General features: G+C 56.0%; 1 protein-coding gene across 3 annotated transcripts; it reads right to left on the reverse strand.

Moving 5' to 3' along the window:
• Window positions 1-5,276: 5,276 nt before the first annotated feature.
• GRM2 (glutamate metabotropic receptor 2) lies at window positions 5,277-16,034 on the reverse strand. 3 transcript variants are annotated; one of them, XR_005834547.1, is made up of 6 exons: window positions 14,239-16,028; window positions 10,995-11,832; window positions 8,022-9,097; window positions 6,784-6,838; window positions 6,077-6,257; window positions 5,277-5,845 (listed from the first exon to the last, which is right to left on the reverse strand). XR_005834547.1 is itself a non-coding variant. In XM_008703720.2 (5 exons), exons 1-5 carry the CDS (start codon window positions 14,686-14,688, stop codon window positions 5,772-5,774), a joined length of 2,619 nt encoding a protein of 872 aa, XP_008701942.2. In that variant the 5' UTR covers window positions 14,689-16,020; the 3' UTR covers window positions 5,277-5,771. The 3 variants fall into 3 exon arrangements, 2 of the variants coding, with proteins under 2 accessions (XP_008701942.2, XP_040484673.1); XM_008703720.2 differs by lacking the exon at window positions 6,784-6,838 and having other exon boundaries at window positions 14,239-16,020; XM_040628739.1 differs by lacking the exons at window positions 5,277-5,845; window positions 6,077-6,257; window positions 6,784-6,838 and adding an exon at window positions 6,845-6,938 and having other exon boundaries at window positions 14,239-16,034.
• Window positions 16,035-16,936: the final 902 nt, after the last annotated feature.

Below are 16,936 nucleotides of genomic sequence, written 5' to 3' on the forward strand. Positions count from 1 at the left end.
AAAAAAAAAAAAAAAAAAGAGGAGCCTGTCGGGTGGAAAGTTGGTGGCGGACCCGGAGGGCAGAGAGCGGCGGAAGGAAGCAGCAGGCCGCTCCTGCTCGGCAGGTGGCAGGCTTAAGAAGCAGGCGCACTTACAGACGCGTCCGGGCGCGTCTGAGAGCCTGCGAGACTGGGATCTGAGGCCTTGGTCGTGGGTCACAACCCCGCTCCGGAGCTCTCAGCACCACGCTGCTCTCTCAGGGGCTCCTGCTTGAGAATGGCTCCGACGTCGACGGTGGGACGGTGGGCGGGGCGCACCTGCCACGGCCGGGGACGGGGCGCCGAGCCTCTAAGGCCCGGATCCAACTCCAGGGTTAGCCGCCGGCCACGTGCTGCCGGAGACCTCCTCCAACCGAGCCTCCGCGGTGTCCGGGTGGGGGATCCTGGAGCAGAAGAACGGGGTTAGGGGAAGACCAGGAAATCTGAATCAACTACGGATTTTTAGTTCATAAAAAGGTATCTGTATTTGCCCAGTAATTATAAGAAATGTGACTATTTGTTACTAATTTGCTCCTGTCAAATCTGGGTGTGGGGCATGGAGGAACAAATTATCTTCACAATCTTCTCATAAATCAAAAACTGTTTTAAAATGTAAAGTATACCAAAATGAAATAATATAACATCAAAAATGTTTAAAAAGAGTGTGGACCCCAATATGCTAAAACCAGCCCGTTTTTATTCAAGTAAAAAAGTTAAGAGGGAAATACCCCCATCCCTAATCTGGGTGATAGTTAAAAGACGTGTTCGCTTTGTGAAAAAAATTCATTGAGATTTACTTCTGCGAAATGTGTGCGTTTTTCAATAAAACTTTTGTTTCATGACTGTGTGTTATGTGTATTAATGGAATGTACCTAACATTGGATTAAATGAAACAACGTAAGTACAATATATACAATAGCATATTTCTATACATTAAGAGTGTCCAGAACACAGTATGTACTCAATAATTGTATGTTATTTTAATCAAAAAGATAAGATTACACCCTGAATTTTACATTTAAAAATTTGGGACGGTGTGGGAGGAAAAGAATGGATGTCTGTATGAAAAAAAGTTAGCCAGAGATTGAGAATTCTAAAAGGTAGCTACTGGATTCATGGAAGCCTCCTACTTTTTTATATTTAAATAAAATTTTCATAGCAGAAAAGGAAAGTCATCATTAGAGACAAGGGGATCTTTTTATTAATATGAGTTACATTAAAATTTGATAAGATAAAAAAATTGGTAAAATAAGCTAATAAGATAAAATCTTTGCAATAACATTCATGGAACGTGGGGAGAAAGGGCCTGGTGAAATATAAAAGAACTCAGAATACGGGGGCCATGAGCTTTCCATGAAAAAGAAAAACTGCTTAACGAAATTCCAACAATTAAAAGTAAGTCAGAAGTTGGATCTCCGGAATGCAGAGGCTGAAGTCAGAGGACAGGCACTGACCTGTGGATACACTGGACAAAGAATGAACGCGGAATAGCTCAGTGCGTGCTCTTACCAAACGGAATTTGGACGTGACCAGACTGGACAGTGTAGCTAATGCCAGTGTTCTCGGTTTCTCCCCAAGGAATCCGTCCATATGGTCTACAGTGAAAATGTGGCTAATAAAAACATCATGCTGCTGGAAGGCCGCCAGAATGAGTTTCCGATGTTGTGACCAAGAGGCTGCCCCCGGTTTATTTTGCCTGGAGAAAGGATGCACCCCAGGGCCCTCAGACGCCCAGGCGCGGCCTCTCCCGTCGCCACCCCTGAGGGATGAGAACCGCCTGAGTGCAGACCGGTGAGGGCCAGGTGTGGCGAGGCTGAACCACAAATACACGCTAGCCAGGGGCCCCTGGGGGCGTCTGCCTCCGCGCCACAGTGCCTCGTGGCCGTGTAGACGACCGGCCCCCCTGGACAGGCGCGGTGTGCGTGGGGAAGGGCCCACCCTCCTCTCCTTCGTGGGGCAAGGTCGACGACGGGGTCAAACTCTCCTCAGATTCCCTGAGACTACCAGAATGTGTACCTCTAAATGTCACGCTCTCTCTTCAGCTCAGGGGGATCCTTCCAGGGGGAAAATATCTTGTGTGATGAAGAAATGTCTGTGAAGTTCAAGAATTCCTTCAGTTTTACTTCAGATTCATTTTCTTCAATTAGAATCAAGTAAAATTAAATCTTCACTAAAAAAATAGACATATGGCATGATCCCATTTTTATGAAAGTATTTCTATCCCTCCTCCTCTCTGTAAAAATGCATGGAAATATGTCTGGGATGCGGTACCAGAAATGCTAATGATGGTTATATTTGAATGATGCAACTGGAGCTAATACTTTTTTTTTTTTTTAACTTTTCTGCAATGCTTAAACTGTTTATAGGGAGCATGTATTTTTCAACAAAAGAATAAAGTGATTTTTCTTAAACAAACAAACAAGCAAATAAACCTGACTTCTTGGCGAGAGCCCTGGGGGTTCAAAGCTTCCGGTTTACTTTCTTCTCCAGTTGCCACTGGCTCCCCTCCCCCACCTCCTCCATTTCTCCCCCCTCCCTTTGCACCCACCCAACTTTTCACCTCCCTTTGACCACCCCACCTTTCTCCTTCCTCTGCTTTCCCCAGATCTAGCTCCTCTCTCCCAGACTGAGGACACCCATCTTTAGCACTAAATGGCCTGCTGGACCCCTGGGGGTAGGGAGGCCAGGCATCTTTCCTTTTCTGCAGGAGGTTGGGATGGGGACATTTTCAGAAGGTTTTTTTGAGAGCCTCAGTGACCCCTCATTTCCCCTTTACCTCTCATGACCCCCAGCACCAGGAGAGGAGGCGGGTGTGGGGTGGGAGGAATGGAGAGAGAACTCTGGCAGGAATGTAACTCTGGGTCAAGTTTCCCCACCGGATCCGGGGATGTGGGAGAGCTTGAATCTCCCCCCAACACCTTTGCTCAATACATCACCAACTTCTTAGATTTCAATGTCCCATCTCAAGGGGCTCCTCTGGAAAGGGCTCACTCTCCCCTACTCTGTGCCAGGACCAGGGGAGCAGTGAACAGAGTGGAGTCACCCAATCTACAGGGCCTCCTGGGTGAGAGAGAGAGAGCCAGGCCCACCCAGACAGGCTACTTGTAGCTTGCCCAGGACCAGCACAAGGGACAGGTGAAGGGGTGGCAGACGGGCAGGGAGGGGCTGTGAGCAAAGCCACGGGAGAGACCACAATGCCCCACAGCAAACTCGGCTGCCTGAGCAAAGCAGTCTCCTGGTTACGCTCAAGGACAGTCAATTCACCATGATGCGTGGCTCCGTCTGGGCGGAGAGAACCCCAAATGTTTGGCATCTCTGTTGTCAGGCCCCAGAAGGGTCGAGCTCTCCTTGGAGGACTCCCAAGTCTCACATTAGCAGGGCCAACCCAGCAGGGACAGAGGTGTCTGGGCTTCGTGGGACATGGAGGTGGTACTGAGGAGGAGAGCAGAGACATAAGCCCAGGCCAGTCAGGACCGGGAGGAGGACCACGGGCGGGGGCAGCTGGAAGGACCTGGTCTGAGTAACGTGTACTAAAGACTGAGAGTTGAGGAGTGAAGACCTGGAGATTCTCGGCCCATAACGTTGTGGGCGTGGGCAGGGCAAGGCACGGGTGGTGGTGGAGGGAAAGGGGTGTGGTGGACAGACATCAGGTCTGGCCCTCAGGAACTCTTGTCCACCTCCTGCCCCCAGGTGATGGGTGAAAGGAATAGAAAGAGATTCTTCACTGAACATCTCTTGTACCTCTTTAGCCATGAACCATGTTAATTACTACCTTTAAAAAACTAATTATTATTGTTGTTGTTGTTGTTATTATTACATTTTAAGGTAAATAGCTGAAGCCATGGAAAGGAGGGCTGCTTTCCTGGTGCAAAAGCATCTGAGCCCATCTTGGCCTGTCCAGCGGCTGGGAAGATGGGCAAATGTTTCCTAGGCTTGGTTTGGCAGGAAGACCCAGAAAAGGCCACCCTGGAAGCAGGGACCAGCACCGCAGGTCCCATGGGACACTGCCCCGGTGCTCAGCCACGGAGGGCTCCCCGAGGCCTGGGTCATGCCAGACCAGAAATCTGGAAAAGAGACACTCCAATAGGCTTGCCAAAATTAGCAAATGAAAATACAGGATGCCCTGTTAAATCTGAATGCCAGATAAATCATAAAAATGTTTAGAAGTATGTCCCAAATAGAGCACGAGGCATACTTACACTAAAAAATCATTTGTTGTTTATATGCCATTCGAATTTAGCCAGGCACTCTGGATGTTATGTGGCACCCCTACACTTCAGGGTCTGCTGGAGAGGAGATGCCATTCCTACCATTTTCTTTTTCAGTTTTCTGTTTACATTTTTAAAATCGTTAACCCAAATTTCCACAGACTTGCTGGCCTGTAAATGCAAATGAGTTCACTTCAAAATAACCAATGTCCCTGGCCTGCCCATCTCCCAACACGGGACCTTGTCCCTCCGCGATGCCGCCGTGTGGGGGTTCCCCAGAAGCTGCCAGGTTCTGCTCCCGCTGGGGTTCTGTGCCCACTGCCCCCTAGGCCACAGGAGGGCAGTGGTTGCCTGGCTGAGCACCGGGGCTGAGTCTGTGCCGCTGCGCCCTCTGCTGGTGAGCCCCAGACTGCAAATGGGGGGGTGCCCGAGGGCTCTGGGCTCCACAACCCGGCCCTAGGGTGAGAGCTCCTCCAAGACCGGAGAAAGGCCCCTTCTCCCACCTCTCCCAGAGTCCGACAGCAGACGGCCTCTCCAACTGCCCAGCCTCTGTTCTTCTTGCCTCCACTCCTCCCTCCTCAGGAGCTCTTTCCAGCTCTGTATGCACTACACGAACAGGTGATGTTCAGCTCCGTGTCTCCTCTTGGTTCCCTCCATACCGACACTCAGCCTGCTCTGTGCTAACCAGCGGCTCCTGCAAGTGCCAGGTGGGCCAGTGTGGAATGGCCCACAGTTACCGGTCACAGGCGGCTGCCCCTGCTGGCCCACCGCCCACACCATCCACGTCTTCCCTTGCACTGTCAGATGCTCCTGTGTCCACTGAAGCCCCCCTGCCCTCGCCCCACTGGTTCCTTGGCCACTCTGCAGTGGCTCCTTTTCAGAGGATGGCTTTTCCATTTTCTGTCTCCCCATCACGCAGGGCTGGGTCTGTCCTGCTGGCCGCCAGATCCTAGCATCTGGCATAGGGCAGAGTCAACAAATACCATCGAAAGGGAGGTCGGGAGGCTCTGGAGGGCACGAGGGGTCTCCCTGGATCAAAGGCCGTGAGTGATTTTTTTTTTAAATAAAGACACTTTATTTACAGATAGTACAAAATAAACCACAGGACAAACTACTATGCAGGGGGAGGGATGGCCCCCACAAGAACCTCCCCTCCCCATCCCAGAATAACGTATGTAAAAAATTAAAAAGGCCCTAGAAGGAGGGAGGGGCGGGGCTGGAAGCACCTTTGCTGATTGGGAACTGGGGCCAGCAGTCCTCAGCCATCCCATTCCAGGGCCGTGTCTACCCTGGCTTGCTCCCTTCCGAGTCCTGGGCCTAGCAAGGAGGGGACACGCTGCAAGGACAGCTGGTGGCTGTCGCAGAGGCTCCTGGGCCAAGGACCCTGACTTCTGACTCTGAAGGGCTGGAGTCAGTGGCGAGTGGCTTTGGGGGTGGGCATGGGGTTGGCGTTACTGCGGTGCTCCAGCTCACGTCCCCTGGCCCTGGATGCGGGTCTGCACCAGGTCCCAGGGAGCAGCTGTGTCTGGGTGGGGACGTGGGGTCCTCAAAGCGACGATGTTGTCGAATCTACCACCTCACGGCCGTTGCAAACGGTGGGGACAAACTGGGAGCCAGAACCTAGGAAGGGAAGCCAGAGATTGGGGCCCACCCCGAGGTCCTTCCCCAAGAGCGGGCAGCAGAGGAGACAAGAGTGTGGAGGAGGCTTCCTCCCCCTTCACCCCTCCCTCCCCTCTCCAGCCTCCTCTAATGAGCACTCCACCTCCAGCCAAAGAATCCCAGCAACCCAAGGAGTGGCCCCCATGCGGAGGAGCTGAGGCAGAGGGAGGGCTGCTTAGGGTGCACGCTGACCTTGGCCGAGGCTGGAGCTGGCCCTGGTGGCGGCACTGCTGAAGCGGCTGGTGGGCGCACGGTGGCTAACCACGTTCTTCTGTGGCTGGAAAAGGATGATGTGCAGCTTGGGCGCAAAGAGACAGCCGAGCACCACAGAGCCGCTGAGGCTGACTGACACGCACATGGTGGTGGTCTGTACCTGGGATGGGTGAAGTCAAGGATGAGTCTGGCCCCAGGACCCCTGCCCAGGCTGTGGGGGTGGGGAGGGGGGGATATGGTGAGCACCCAACACCGGGCCTTGGTCCTTTTGCCAAGCCCCAAAGGATTTCTAGGAAGGTGGGCACAGTCCCAGCGTCAGCCCGTGGACCACCTTCCCAGGGAGATGAAAATTCCAGCTGAGGGGGTGAACATGCAGGGGTGCGGGGGTGTCTGTGTGCATTGGGGTGTGTGTGCTGGTGTGTGTGTGTGTATCTGCATGCATATGTGTGCAGGAATGTGTGTGTGCATGAGTGTGTACGTATGTGCATGTATGGGAACCGTGTGCGTGTCCAGGTTAGTCCTTAACCACCTAGGATTGGCATGCAAATGCAAATCATATGCAAATGCAGGCTGAGTCAGAGCAGATTCCCTCCCCAGCGCTGGCCTCCACCAACCAGGCAGGTGGCCCAGCAGGTGCAACAGCAGCCAAGCCCAGCCGCCCTGGCCCCCAGCACTGCCCACCATACCTCTGTCCTGGGGGAAGGGGCCTTTGCAGGGGCTCTTGTCTCGATTTTCCTGCTCCTTTAATTGTTAAGATTGTCAGTTCAGACCCTGCTCTACACTCCCAAGCTGAGTGACCTTAGGCAAGGGATTGAACCTCCCTGAGTCTCCGTTTCTTCGTCTGTAAAATGGGGAGAGCCATGGAGTTTACTCCAGCGTCGTGAGGACTCACCAAAATGATCCTCTTATTGTTCAGAGCTCAGCTCATCTGTCACCTCCTCAAAGAGGCCTTCCCTGACCACCCCATCTGAAGCAGCCATTGCCCCCTTGAAGCTGAGGAGACCTACCGAGACACTCAGGCCAGCTGGATCTTTGCTAGGAAGCCATCAACTGGGGTACAGTTTCCTCCTGCTTTCACCTTCCTCAACCCTAGATCCCAGATCTGCTGCTCTGTGCTTCACCCTCTCTGCCTGCCCCGCTCCAGGGGACGCCATGCCACACTGCTCGGCTCCGAGGGGCATCAGAGCATTGCGCCCTCCCGGGCTGCATGGCCTGACGGCCCTGCCGTTCCCATTCTTGCTTTCCACCCTCACCTCTGCCTACCTTCCACCATCTGTGCCTCCCCTCCTCAACGAGGGAGGTCAGTGCACACCCTCTGCTCCATTCAAACTCTATATTGGCTGCCTTCCACTATCTTCTCCACCCAACCTATTCAAACCTGCCTGTCTTGCAGAGCCCAGTGCAAGGGCTCCTCTTCCAAGAAGCCCTCCATGATTCTCTCTACACACACACACACACACACACACACACACACACACGTCCCTCTTTTGTGCTCTTACTGGGACCTTTCGTCAACCTAAACAAGTCAGCAACATTTCCTGACTTAGCTCTTTAGTTGATGCCCTGATCACCCACCCACTAGACCAGGTCTCCCCTTTTGCAGCCAACCCCTCTGGGGAGCAGGGCAGCTCATTTGGACATATTTCGGCACATGCATTTCCTCGAGCTTAGAGGGGGCAAGTGAGTCCTGAAATCTCAGCTCTAACTCCTCCATCTCCTTGGCCATTGCCTAAGGCCCCACTCAGCCTTCCCACCTCCCCCTGGGGTCCAGTCCCAACGGGGTCACTGCAAGCTGTGTGCCCCTGGATGAGCATTCAGCCTCTTGGCGCCTCAGAGTTATCAGCAGAGTAAACAAGACTCTGGGAAGCAGAAGGTCCAGCGTCCGCCCCCACCTCCCGCTGCCACTCTGTCGCAGGGAGCTCACCCGGTAATCGCTGGAGGTGACGTAGAAGATGGGCAGGAAGGCCAGCCAGATGATGCAAGTGGTGTACATGGTAAAGCCTATGAATTTGGCCTCGTTGAAGTTCTCGGGGCACTTGCGGGTCTTGAAGGCATAGAGCGTGCAGAGCGCAATGAGGAGCACGTTGTAGGCCAGTGAGCCCAGCATGCTGGCGTCTCGATGGTTACAGCGCAATGTCACCACCTCCCGCCGCTCCGGGGCTGTCTCCTTGCCCGTGCCTGGTGCCTCCACCACCAGCCAGGCGGCCACAATGAGCAGCTGGCCTGAGATGAGCGCCAGGCAGATGGCCACCTGCGAGGCAGGGCTGATGAAGCGTGGCCGCTGGGCTCCTTCCCGGGCCCCCCCGAAGATGCGTGCAATGCGGTTGGTCTTGGTGAGCAGGGCTGAGTAGCAGACAGAGAAGGCGGTACCCAAACCGAGGCGCCGTAAGGTACACACCGCCGTGGAGGGCTTGGCAATGAAGATGAAGGTCATGCAGTAGCAGAGGAAGACGCCACCCAGCAGGATGTAGCAGAGCTCCCGGCCCGAGGCCTTGACCACTGGCGTGGCATTGTGCCGCACAAAGACACCCAGCACGAAGAGGGTGGCCAGGGCACCCAGGCAGGCGATGGTGACGGGCCCCACGGCCCAGGCATCGCCCCAGCGGATGTACTCCTGGGGCAGCTCGAAGCAGCCGGTCAGGCTGGCGTTGGGCCAGTAGCCCAGGCCACAGTCAGCGCAGGTGAACTCGTCCAGCCGGTACTCGTAGGGCTGGCAGGGGATACAGAGCCAGCAGCAGACCTCTCCGGGCTGCACGCTCTTCACCTCATTCTGGAGACAGGGCTCGCTGCAGCGAGAGGCGGGCAGGGGGCCGGCCGCGGGCGAGGCCCACGGGATGAGGCTGGTGTCCAGGGTCAGGCCTTCTGCCCAGTAGCCCACCTTCTGGTAGCGATAGCGCCCGCTGCTGGCCCGCAGGTAGGTGAAGATGTTGTAGCGTCCAATGCCATCCCCGAAGCGGTCAAAGCGCACCTCACTGTGTGTGTCTGCCGGGCGGAAGGGGGCTGGGGTCGGGGGGGAAGAGAGGGTGGGATTGGTGGCTAATCTTGATGTGACCTCAACTTGCACCCTACATGGAACCCAAACCCCAGCCCTGAGGCCACTCCTCGTTCTCCCATGCCTCACCCCAACACTAAAGCTGGCCTCCCCCCACCCCACCAGCCATTTTTCTAAATGCGAGGCTATGACAAATCTCAACTCTAAACCCCAAATAGAACCCCAGCCTCAAAGCCCAGGCATCTCCACAAACGTCATGCCCACACCAACCCCCAACCCTGACTCCCCAAAACCTAACCTTACAGCTAGACTCCAATACCTTCCAATCCAGACCCCAGACCCCAACCTTATCACACACCACAGCCCTCTCCCCAGACTTAACATGGACTCCTTCACAGCTGACCTTGGCCTCAGGTCCTAGTCCCACTTAATCCTCTCAATGATAAGCCAGCCCCTCCAGTCCCAATACTGATCGCAAGGCTAGCTGAACCCCAACCCCAGTGATCACTTGTAACCAGTGACGTCCACCAGGATGTGCTCATAGGCAGCTCACGAGACACTTTACTCCCCTCTCCCCTTGCCCGGGAACCTCACATCTCCCAGGTAGGCTCAGGAGGAAGCAGGACCCCTTGTCATCCCAGGTCCCAGTGAGGAGTTGGGGTTCACGTTAGCAGATGATGTGCTTAAGGCCCTATGGTGAATGGTGCAGCCTGGAGCCCCTTGCAGGGCCCCCACAGCCCCTGCTCCTTCCAGCCAGCCTCGAAGTCCTCAGCATCCAACTCGAGCCCTCCCATAAATCCCACCCAGACCAGCGGGCTGAATGGGTCCTTGCTCTAACAGCGACCTGGTGCCCCTGGATCCAATCCTAACCCCTCCCCCAATTTTCCCACAACTCTGAATGTCAACCTCATTGGAATTATTATCCGTCTTAGCCCTGGGCCACAAGGCCCTGGAGGCCCTGGCCCCCTCCCACTGCTCCTACAGTGATGCTGCCTGCAGCACAGGGATGATTCTGAGGCATTCGTTATTCATAAAGCTGGAACACTGAGCAAAATAAATTTTGGTACAGGGGCACTGGGGTGGCTCAGTCAGTTAAGCGTCTGACTCTTGATCTTGGCTCAGGTCATGACCTCAGGGTCATGAGATCCAGCCCTGCATCGGATTCCACCCTCAGCGGGAGTCTGCTTCTCTCCCTCTCTCTCTGCCCCCACTCACGTGCACTCTCTCTAAAATAAATAAATAAATAAATAAATATTTTTAAAAAATCTATAGAGCAACCTGGATGGCTAGATCGGTTGAGCGTCTGCCTCCGGCTCAGGTCATGGTCCTGGGGTCCTGGGATCATGGCTCCCTGCTCAGCAGGGAGCCTGCTTCTCCCTCTGCCCCTCCCCACCGCTTGTGCGCACGTGCACGATCTCTCTCTCAATTAAATAAATAAAATATTAATAAACAAATGTCTATAAAAACAAATTTGGGTATGAAGAGACTGGCCACCTTGAATAAAAAATCAGGTCTAGGAATAGTATTTTCCCAGAAAAGGGAGTGTCCCCTGGTGCTCACTCTCAACCCACCCTTATCCTGTTCTGCTGCCTGAGAATGAGCTTGAGGCCCCCCAGTCCCTGCTGCCTGCACGATAGAGAGGCAGGAGAGAGAGAGCGCAAAGCCCAAGCAGGAACTAGAGACCCTCAAAGTGCAGAACCAGGCTGGAAAGAGGAACCCCAGCCCCCGCTCCAGGGGGAGTGGCCCCTGTCTAGCCATCCTCGTCCTGGCTTTGCCAGTCCCGGCGGGTCTCCCTTTCTTGCTGTAGACTACATTCTCTTAGCCAAGGAATGGGGAACCTGGAGGCCCGCTCCCTCTCGCTCTCCACAGGCCCACCGCCTGGTGGCCACGGGCCAGCCCCATTACCGTCAAACTTGACGTTGAGCACGAAGTCCTTGTAGAGCCGGCGCCCATTGACGGGCCGCATTGCGTCGCAGAGCTGGGTGGTGTTGGGGCAGAGGGCTCGGTGCATGTTGTGCAGCGCATGGGCCATGGCGTACACCGCATTGACCACAAACATGATCTTGGACTCCTGCTCGAAAGGCACGGCCCTAAGCGAGTGGGCTGCGCAATCTCGCCGCCGGAAGCTGCAGCGGAACCTCTGCTCCCAGAACTCGCGAAACCAGGGGTTCCGGCTGTTGTTCCAGGGGTCCAGGTTCCGGAAGTAGGAGGCAAAGTCACTGATGGGATAGGAGGCCAGTTCGATAGTGATGGCGCCCTCCGCAGCCCCCTCGCTGCCTGCCACCACGCTCTCCAGGGCCCCCCAGCCATCGCTGGCCACCCAGGTGAAGCTGGCGTTGAGGCGCTGGCTGGCGGCGAGGAGCTCGCGAGCGTCTTCAGAACGGGTGAACAGGACAGCCACCCGGGCGCTGGGCTTCTGCAGCAGGGCTCGCACCACACCCTCAAAAGCCGCCCTGCTCATGGCACGGCCCACCTTCTCCGAGGTGGCCACGCAGATGTTGCGGGCGCGGGCCTCGAGCTCAAATGCTTCGATGCCTGTCTCGCCGTAGTCGCCCTCGGATGCCACAGTGGACACATAAGTCCAGTTGAAGAAGCGGAGGATCTCAGCCATGGCCTTGGCTTGGAAGAAGTCGGGGGGCACTGTACGGGCAAAGTAGTCATAGCGGGATTTGTCGCTCAGCTTGGCGCTGGTGGAGGCATAGCTGATCTGTGGGATCTGAAACAGCCGCAGGAGGTTGGCCACCTGGGGGAGGGGTAGAGCCAGCAAAGATCAGCGATCAGGTCGAACTTGAAAGACAGACGTGTTCTTCATGGCTACTCGGCCTTGGGATCAAGTGTCAGTGTAGTCAGCCTTGAGGTCTCTCTCACCCCAAAGACCTCTATCTTGTCTTGATGTGTCTTCCCTCTGGGGGCAGGGAGTTTTGCACCCCTTCCCAAGAGCTGGGAGAGAGAGGACCTAGGGCTGAGGCACCAGGCTCCTGAGCCACACCAGAACCCCTCTGTTGTCCCCCTTCAGACGCATAGCAGAAGCAAAAGTAGGGAGGCAAGAGAAGGCCCAAATCCTGGACCGGGAAGAGGTTGGCACTTGGCTGCACAGGGCAGGGGGTGGGGGCACTAGCTGGCATCTGGGATGCTCAGGGCTCTTAGGCTCTCTACCTATTTGGAGCAGGTATCCCTTCCCCAGAGCCCATCCTGATGGAATGATGGAGAAAGATGGAAAAGGCTTCCCTAGGAAAGACGACCCAGATCTGAGGGCCTTATGGCCCTGAGAGCCGGAGAGTTGGTCTCCATTGGATGGCTGACCTTGAAATAAACAAGGCTTCCTGCTTACCACTGACCGCCTGGGTCCTGCCCCCAAGAGTGGGGTCCAGACAAGGCCCTGGTGGGATGGGTAGGTGAGAGCAGGACAAAGCCCAGTTTCCACAGGAGAGAGCTGGTCCTGTCTTTGCACCTGGGTCACAGGCTCTTATTCTGACAGTCTCAACACCCTCTCCTCTTGTATTTTCTGCCTTTGTGTCCCTGGACAAGTTAGCAAACCTCCCTGAGCCTCGGTTTCTTGTTCCTGCCTGACAAGGTAGATAACAATGAGAATACCTGTGAGGCCACAGCGCCTGGCGTATGGAAGACAAGAGGGATTGGAGCAGGAGAGAAAGGGCAGGAATGAGGAGGAATGATGAACAGGCAGGTGCAGCCTAAGGATGAAGGGCTGGGCCTTGTTTTGACTCAGACAAGGAAAAAAGCAGACCGACGTTGAAGTGTGGGCCTTGCTACAGGAGGCAGACAGCTTGAGGTGGGAGGAAGGTAACTGGGCTCCTGGAGATGAATGCATGGAGCCCTGAAGAGAACTGTGGAGAGGGTGGGTGCTAGGAAGGCACCCCAGAGGCCCCTGAAGACCTCAGCGGGTGGGAGGTGGCAGAGGTAGGTGCTGGCACAGCCACACCTGTCTAAGCTGCTATCGGCCACGTCCAGTAGCTGGGACTAACTGAACCACTAATTCACCGCCTGCAGGAGCAGGCCTCCTTGATCCCAGGCCAGAAGCGGCCTCCATGGTTCAGACTCATGCTTCATTTCTCCCGAATAAGCATGCCAGGTCAGGGGTCCTGGCCCTGCCTTTGATTGCAGTGCCCTCAGCTGGCCTCCTAAAAGAAGTTAAAGCTCCAGCCAAGGCCCTCCTTGCAAATCCCGACCCCGATCCCAGTTCTGGCCTCATCTGGCAGCCTCTTCTGGGCACCAGACAGGTAAGGGTCCAGGCAAGAGGTGGGACCCAGTCTGGGAGGGGGAGGATCCCTCCTGGGCTAAAGCAGCCAGGCATGCCCAGGGATATCAGCTGGGCCAGAACCCTCTGCTTACCTCTTGTGAGAAAGCAGGAGGGCCTTGTTCCCTCACCTTGCCACCCCTTCAAATCCTGTACCCCCTGAAGACCTAGGCGACCCTCCCCCTGCCACACACATTCTGCTTCTCTTCCTCTGGGGTCCCCACTCCAGTTTCTCTTCTCTGGGCTGCTCCTGGCTTCTACCTTCCACCCCTTTACAGCCCATGGAGAGATGATCTGACAGAGCTGGAGGCCCTTGGCCGAGGGCCCTAGGGGAATGTCTCCGCTGCGCCAGCACCTGCCTCTCTTCAAGCCTCAGTTTCCCAATATACAAAATGGGGTACTAATAGCAGCTAATATTGAGCATGGCCCCAATACATGCTTTGCATGTTGTATCTCATTAAATTTCCACCACAACCCTAAGAGTGGCAAGTGTTGAGTTCTGTTATTTTACAAGGAGGAAACGGAGGCACAGAAGGGAGAAATAACGCTCAGAGTCACATAGTACATGGGGAGCCAGGGTTCAAACCTGGAGTTCTGAATCAAGAGGCCTGGCTACTAAGCTTCTCAGGGCTGTTTAACCTCAGGTGTGTGTGTGTGTGTGTGTGTGTGTGTGTGTGTATGGGATGGAAGCGCGATGTTTTCCTTACACAATCTCTAAAAATTAACCCCCATTATGTGACAGGGGCACTTTCTTAGTATTCCACAAAAAGCTACTTAAAGGAAGCTCCTAGCCCCTTTTCCAATGCGTGGCAGCCTGGAGGCCCTGTTCAGAGGGAATTCTGCGCCCCGCTCCAGACTCCCTCCCCAGCCCCCAGTTGGGCAGCCCCCACATACCTGGATGGAGACATCGCTGTAGGAGCCGCCAATGACACCAGTGATGGCAGTGGGAGCATCACCGTGGGTGGCGTAAGAGCCGTCGGGGCAGATGTGGCGTGAGCCATCGGCACCACGGCTAAGCGAGGCACGCACGAAGTCGAGTGCCTGCTCCAGGGCATGTGTGTCCTTGGAGCAGCTGTCCAGTATGTGCGCGCCCAGGCGCACACCCGGCAGCAGGCGTGGGTCACGGTTGATGCGGTCCAGTGCAAAAAGCATGGCCTCCAGGCGCTGGATGCCTCGATGCTCATTGACAGGCCCACACTCCTCTGCTGGGCCACCCTTCTGGTGTACTGGGAACAGCCCACCCAGGACCAGGTCCCCCTCCAGGGTCAGCACCTTCTTGGAGGGGCCCTCAGCCACAGCACCCCATAGCAGCAGCAGTGCCAGGAGCCCAAGCAGTGATCCCATAGTCCCAAAGGGGATGGATGGGTCCAGCAGGCCTGGGCCTCCAGGGGATGAGGGTAGAAGCAGCAAAGGCAAAGAAAGGAGGAAACAGGGACCAGGAAAGGACAGGCAGGAAGAGAGATAAGAAGGGGCCCAGCTCCTGCAGAGAAAGAGACAGACAGACAAACAGGGAGAAGTGGAACCCGAGAGTGGCTACCCCTTCTGACTCTGCCTTCCCCAATTCTCTTCCATGGGACTTTTCTAGGGAGCCAGGGAGAGGTAGTATCACAAACCAGGCTGAGAAACTCCCAGACACCCCTTGGCGTGTTTCTCAGCTTTGCCCTGATCTGGGTCTGTAGATGAGCTCTGTGCCCATTGCATACTTAGCAGAGAGGGAGGGAGGCAGAGAGTAGAGGACCAGACAGAAGTCAGGAGACCGAGCCAACACCAATCCTGCTGTGAATCAGAGTGTCCAAGACCTTGCGCAAACTTCCCAGGACCCCAAAGTCAATGCCTTTGCAGCAGGGGTCGGGTTAGAGTATAAACTTGGGGGTCTAGTCCCTATCCTGAGCCTTGCATTTCCAGAGATAGGCCACTGTGGCTGAAACCCACCAGGGAAGAGGGAAGGAAAGGTCTCCAAAGGGTAGTTTCCAACTCCTAGAGAGACTGGAGCCCAGGTGAGCACCCCCAGGGGTCCTAGCTCCCAATTCTTAAAAATCCATCCCAGAGCCCCCTGACTTAGGAAGTAATAGACACTCTAGGCCCTGGGAATTTGACAGCAAGGTGGAGAGGTTGGCCCCAGGGAGGGACACTGAAGTGGCCACAGGTCTTAAGTCAGTAGGGAAAGTAGATGTGAGCATACGTGTGTCCAGGGTCAGGGGTAGTTCATCTGGTCAGAATCTCAAAACAGTGCTCAAGGTGAGACTTTTGGACACCTTAGCTCTGCATAGAATGCTTTTGGAGACTTAATGCCCCTGTTTTTTCTTCAGCTCAGATCCAAGCAGAGAAAGTCACCATCTCTAATGCATCTCTATCCGCATCCTCTCCCCATCCTGTCCACCCTGGCCCTGGCCCTTGGGGACTCCTCCTTCCCTCTTCCACTCTGCGCTTCACTTGTACCCCAGCTACCCTCCCAGATGCCCACCTCACACAGGCTCTCACAATCATGCACGCTTGGGAAGGCTAGGAGAAGGAAACTGAGGCTGAAGAAGGACAGGACCCCATGTCCTCGCCACAGAGACTGGGATTCTTCACTTTGCCCCTCAGCTCCTCAGGGTTAATCTCCCCCTGGTGCCAGGGCAGGGAGACTGGGATCCTGTGGGTACCCAGAAAGCAGCAGCTCAACCAGGCAACCAGGAGAGAGAGGCAAGCATGAAGACCAGGACCGATGGGGAAGGGACCCAGATGGGGGCTGAGGCCCAAACTGGTCAAGACCACAAGCCTCCCACAGGGGCAGCCAGGACCAAAATCCAGACAGGGACAATACCCTGAAGGGAGACGGAACCCCAGAGGGGGGCAGCCAGGGGGTCTGGGCCACGAAATTTGGACAGGGAGTGACTGAGCCCTAGAGGCTGACACAAAGACAGGGGCACAGACAGAAAGACAGACCAAAGGATGGAAGGAGAGGAGGAACGAAGGAGCGTGATGCAGGGCGTGCGTTCTCTGGGGAAGAAAGGCGGGATGCCTGGGGCTGTCTTCCCGCTTCCCGGAGCTCCTGGTGAGCACTGTCTGGACGCCCCGGCCCGGGAGCCCCAGAACTCGAGGGCCCACGGGTCTCCGGGACATGGGGTCAGGATCATTAAGGTCGGCGGCGGCCGCGGCACCACGGGCTTACCCTACCTGGCGTGCCCGACTCCGGCGCGGAGAGAAACGGAGAGGAGCCGGGGGCGCAGGGTTCCAGCTCTCGCTCGCTGGCTTGCTCCCTCGCTCAGCAGCTCTGCACTCCCCGCCCGCCCGCTCGCCCGGCCGCTTTCAATCGCGGCCCGCCCCGCCCCTGGCCCCGGCCCGCCCCCAGCCCCTCCTCCGTTCCTCCCCACTCCGGATCTCCCGCTCCCAACCGGGCCCCCGCCTCCCTCCAGACTCCAGCACCGCTCCTTGCCCTGAGCCTCCGGCTCCTGTTCTTCGTGGGGCTTCCGTCCCGGAGCTGTCCACCGCGTGGTGCTGAATCCTCGGGCGCTCCCGCTCTGCGCAGAAGCGGGTGCCTATCAGCCCCCTCCACCCCGCGGTCAGACTGCAGCCCACAGAGCAGCGGGCACGGGACACAGGGCCAGGA

This window comes from Ursus maritimus, unplaced genomic scaffold, assembly GCF_017311325.1.
Source record: "Ursus maritimus isolate PB19 unplaced genomic scaffold, ASM1731132v1 scaffold_14, whole genome shotgun sequence".
Classification (NCBI taxonomy): Eukaryota; Metazoa; Chordata; class Mammalia; order Carnivora; family Ursidae; genus Ursus; species Ursus maritimus.

What these genes read in the sequence shown, in the direction of transcription:
- GRM2 (XM_008703720.2), bottom strand. Translation starts at nt 14,688, where the DNA reads ATGGGATCACTGCTTGGGCTCCTGGCACTGCTGCTGCTATGGGGTGCT. An exon ending in GCTCAACGTCAAGTTTGACG is followed by an intron (nt 9,098 to 10,994) that starts GTAATGGGGCTG and finishes CCCCGACCCCAG; the next exon opens with CCCCCTTCCGCCCGGCAGAC. An exon ending in CAGCTCCAGCCTCGGCCAAG is followed by an intron (nt 5,846 to 6,076) that starts GTCAGCGTGCAC and finishes TTCCCTTCCTAG; the next exon opens with GTTCTGGCTCCCAGTTTGTC.